This window comes from Tupaia chinensis, unplaced genomic scaffold, assembly GCF_000334495.1.
Source record: "Tupaia chinensis unplaced genomic scaffold, TupChi_1.0 Scaffold000515_1, whole genome shotgun sequence".
Taxonomy (NCBI): Eukaryota; Metazoa; Chordata; class Mammalia; order Scandentia; family Tupaiidae; genus Tupaia; species Tupaia belangeri.
In genome coordinates, this window is record NW_006160028.1 from 5,050,033 (window position 1) to 5,054,738 (window position 4,706).

The window sequence follows — 4,706 nt, forward strand, 5'->3', positions numbered from 1 at the left end:
TGTAGAGAGGTCTGGCCCAGAGCTGCAGCTAGGTAGAGCCTACATCCTCAGAAAGGGGAGAGCGGAGGCAGGGCAGTGGAGTGGGTAACCAGTTATAACCAGCTCATTACAAACCAGGGAGGCATGGGGAATCTCAAACACACATTAATGACTACTAAGCCTGATTGAGGACATCCCATCTTTATTAAAGTATCCCATCTTCACATATATGGCCTTCTGATAGGACATAAAATGGTGACTTTCATTAAAGAGGGCAGTGGAAGAAGGAGGTGAGGAGCCAAGTTACTAGCAGAGGTGGGGTGAATAAGAGCCCTCGAAAGTGCAGGGTGGTATCCCACCTCCTGCTTTTTGCTTCTTTCTACCAACTCCATCCCATAACCTTCTACCAGAAATCTACCAGAAAGCCTTCTCTCCTCCCACTTCCAACCACGTGACATCCCATTATAAGGAAATGTAAGATTCTCCCACATACCTATGTACTGCTCTATGGTCAAAGCACTTCTCATCTGTAATGCTCCCCTCTTGCTGAAGACAGCCCATCTCTATGGATCTCAATGGAGAGCTATCTTTGGTAAGAGGGCCCATGCATGGCCATTGTGTGACAGTCACTCAACTATAGATTCGGCAACGGTCCCCACAGGACAAGTTCCTGTGCTGTCATCAACTGCTGAGAATCTGTTACACTTGGTCTCTGGACACTGAGGACCCTCCATTGGAATGGCAAGTCATATTTGGTTTCCAGGAACTTTGTGCTTTGTTTCTAAAACCCTGTCTCCTAAGTCTCCCTTAAATTTTCTGCCACATGAGACACCTTCCTTGGTGGAACTCCACTTCAGCCACAGTCTTTCAGGCAGGTAGACTCCTGAGTCCACCCTGAGTGGAGAGAAGCTGGGAGCTGGGGATTTGAGAAAGGGAGACAGAGCCCCTGTGTCACAGCACTAAAGGGACACTGGTGCCCCATCTCCCTTCCTTTGGGAGAAACCTGTGCAGCGTGCACGGATGGGAGCTGTGGATCAGGCTCATTCAGCAAGCAGAGTGGAATTCAAGGCTGCAGCTTACAGGCTCAGGAGGCCCTGAGGGGCAGAGGTGGGAATCAACCAGAGAGCAAGGGTGAGCTGCTTTCTGTGAAAAGGTCTTCGAGACCGCCTAATCCTGTCATTGTCACACTCGTCTGAGGCAGGTGGACTTTTTTTTCATAGAAAAATCTTTACTGGAACTCCATCTAGGATAAAGCTGTTCTGATTGATGTAAGAAGAGGAAGTAAGAGTCAGGGGTGAGTGGCAGTCTGACCAGGAGTCAGAAACCCACTGGCTCAGACTACCTTCCAGAACCCCCAAGTCCCTGAAGCAACTACACTGAACTTTGGGGTGCTGGGTTTCACTTGGAAAGACTGATGACCTAGCCCTAATTCTTAATTTAACAGATGGACAAGCTTGGTAATTTGTCCAGGGTTCTTACTGAATTAGGGATGGCGCCTGTCAAAAACTGGACCCCACCCCTAACTCAGGTCTCCCCTTGCCTCCTTTCATCAGCTGGCCTTGGGCCTCTCGGACTTCTCAGACCGAGCTGCGGAAGGAGAACTGCAGGTAGATGATCAGCAGCAGGACCGTGGCCCAGAACAAGCACCAGGGAATGGAGCAGAAGTTGCAGCCCGAGCCCGTCTCGGCCTGTGGCTTGGCGGGGCTGGGCGCCCGGGAGAAGGTGTAGGTGGTCGCTTCCTCGTCCAGAAGCTTCTCGCTGGGCTTCCAGTGCACGATGCCCTCCTGACAGGCCTCGCAGAACTCGCCCCGGTGCCGCCGGGTGTCATGGCGGCTGGCCACGTGGATGCGGTAATGGCCGCCACGCTCGCCATAGCACTGCTCGCGCAGGCTGGTGATGAGATTGTCCACCAGGCTCTCGATGTTCTCCTCCAGCATGCTCGACTCGTCCAGCCGCGCCGTGCCGCACTCGTAGCACAGCTGCTTGAAGACGCGCATGCGCACCGAGCCCGCCCGCTGGGCACGGTCCAGGTACATGTGGAAGAGGATGACCACGTGGGGCGACTGCCAGGTGTGCCAGCACCAGGAGCAGTGGAACCTGCGGGGAGGGGAGGGAGAGAGCACAGTGTGGAGATGATCCAGACTGCCCCAGGAGGGGGTAAGTGTACCTGGGAGTGGGCAAAGGCTGGGGGTGGAGGCGTTGTGAGCCCCTGGGTTCATTAGCTTTCCCCAGGAGCCACCCAGCCTGCCCCCTGTGAGTGCCCGTGGGACTCCAGAGTGCTCCTCCGGCATTCCCCAGGGCTCCTCCCTGTGCTTTCTGGGGGCTCAGCTCCTCCACCTGGTGCCTTCAGGCCCTTGCCAGGCCATTCCTCCTCCTCTTGGGATCATTCCTCTCTGTAAAGCGCACTCTTGCTCTGGTGAGTCTTCTTGCTCAGATCTCTTACCCCCCTGACAGGCAGGATGGCCCGCCAGATAGGAAACCCGCCCGCCCCACGGTCTTCTTCAAGCTGATGGTGACGCTGGAGCTAGATTCCAATCAGAAGGAAATCTGAAGCCGGCCATCATCACCTATCAGCCTCCTATAGGACCTCCACATTTTCATTCTTATCTCCTCTTGTTTACTCACATTTTCTTTAATGCACTGTTTCCCTCAGACCACTGTACAAAACTCAGATCTAAAAACATCAAAACTGGAGGAAACAGAAGTGAGCTGATCCATTCTTTGTTTTATTCTGTGACCCAGAGAGTAAGCGGGCAGTCCAACCACCCAAGGCTAGCCAGGGACAGAGCCAAAGCCCATCACATGTGGGGGCCCAGTAATGTTTCTTGAACTGAAAGGAAGGGACTGAGCAAGGGCAGGCAGGAAGTCTGTGCTTCTGACCCCAAGGCTGCTCCGTCTTACATCCCAGAGGTAAGTCTTCACGCTACAGACCTACTGGCAAAAATGATAGGCCACTCCAAGCATTATTGTACCACCAATCACTAGGGATCTCTTCAGAATGCACATTCCGACTCAGGTCTGGAGAGTGGCCCGAGATTCTGCATCTCTAACAAGTTCCAGAATTTCCTGATGCTCCATGGACAACAAGGCACAGATCTAGCGTTAGCCCTCACTTTGCAAATTGGACAAAGCGCGGTCCAAGAAGAAAACTGAATTAGTTATGGGCCATGAAGCTAACAGGAAAGCCAGTTTCTACCATACCTCGTGTATTCAGTATTTTAAATTAAGCCAAACTGAATTAGATAAACTTAAATTGAAGGGTCTCAGGACACCCAGTGGACCTAAAACTCCCCTTATCTTGGTTTTCAACTCCTTTTTGAGACATTATTAAATACTAAAATGTGTACAATGTCAGCAGGTAGGACTAATACAAGGAATTTCCAAAAGGTTCATGGAAAATGCAATTATGAAAAAAGCTGGATGGATTTCTAATTTTTTTGAGAGAGAGAGATTTTCACTATAGGGCGCGTGCACTCACCAGACAGAGAGAGAGAGACAGAGAGACAGAAAGTGATAAATGACCCCCCCAGGAGGGATGGTCATGCCACAATCCCTTCTCCTCCATTCTCCTCTCAGGATCTTGAGCACGCATGCACACGCGTCCGGCGTGAGTTTTAAGCCACCAGGTCCAGGACGCAAACTGCAGTCGACTACATGGGAGTCCAGTGATACAGCCATTACGCTAACTGCTGGTTTCCTAATTTATTTATTTATTTATTTATTTATTTTTGCACAAAAATAAGCTCATATTTAAATTCTACTTTCCCATAAACTTTTTGAGATACCATTATAAACATATTCTTCCTCTGGATTTTCTAGATAGAGAAACTACGGCTCAAAGAGGAGACGTTACACAGGTGATGAAAGCCAGAGCTGGATCTAAACTCAAGTGTGCCGACTCCCACTCGGGGATTCTTTCTCTGTGCCAGTCTCTACCAGCCTAACTGCGACTGAAACCAACGGCCTGGGTTGTATGTGCCCCTCTCAGAAGGTGCTCGGGCCAGGAGCCCAGAGGCTGCCTGCAGCCCTTACCAATGGGCTACTCACCGGCCTGAGGCGTGCAGCTCCAGGTACTGCTTCCAGCCAGGGGCCAGCACATTGTGCTTGAGGTTGGGGTCGATGATGAGGTCCCAGCTGTCGGCTGGCTTTGCCTCCTCCATCTTCTCGTAGAAGATTTTCTTCCACTCGCCCGTGGTCACACTTTTACACATGGTCTCGTCAGTAGTGAAGGAGGGCAAGCTCCACCGGAGAGAGAACACAGAGAGTGAGGGCAAGTGCAGGGCAGGGCAGCGCAGTCTCCACGGTCTGAAAATCCTCATCGACGGGGCCTGGAGGAAGCAGGACCCAGATCCCTCCTTTGTCCGCAGTGGAACCTGTTTCCACGGCAACCAGGCAGGGCGCCAGGAGAGAGAGTCTGGGGAGAATGGAGTCTCTGAAGAAGTGATTCAGGCCCTGGCCTGAGGTTGCAGAGGCAGGGCTTGTGGGTCTAAGTGATCTGAGACAGGGTGGGGGACCTGGCAGGAGACTGAGCTTCAGACCATCTCACCCTGGTCTGCAAAGGGCATGGAGAAGGGAGGACTTAGGAGCTGGCTCAGCTTCACCTTGCTGCCCCCTGGAGGCATCATCAGCACCTGGCTGCCATGGTAACCATGATGCCTGGGGAGCCAGAGAGAGAAATAAGGGATGGGGAGATGTAGCCCTGTTAGTAGATAGAGCAGTAATAATGA

The 4,706-nt window shown here is 52.0% G+C and overlaps 1 protein-coding gene across 1 annotated transcript; it reads right to left on the minus strand.

The window, feature by feature from the left end:
* Window positions 1–1,084: 1,084 nt before the first annotated feature.
* On the minus strand, window positions 1,085–4,475 carry RTP1 (receptor transporter protein 1). Its single transcript, XM_006156746.2, has 2 exons — window positions 4,027–4,475; window positions 1,085–2,076 (listed from the first exon to the last, which is right to left on the minus strand). The coding sequence occupies exons 1-2, from the start codon at window positions 4,296–4,298 to the stop codon at window positions 1,557–1,559; spliced, it is 792 nt and encodes a 263-aa protein (XP_006156808.1). The 5' UTR covers window positions 4,299–4,475; the 3' UTR covers window positions 1,085–1,556.
* Window positions 4,476–4,706: the final 231 nt, after the last annotated feature.

What these genes read in the sequence shown, in the direction of transcription:
- RTP1 (XM_006156746.2), bottom strand. Translation starts at nt 4,298, where the DNA reads ATGAGGATTTTCAGACCGTGGAGACTGCGCTGCCCTGCCCTGCACTTG. An exon ending in GAGCTGCACGCCTCAGGCCG is followed by an intron (nt 2,077 to 4,026) that starts GTGAGTAGCCCA and finishes CCCTCCCCGCAG; the next exon opens with GTTCCACTGCTCCTGGTGCT.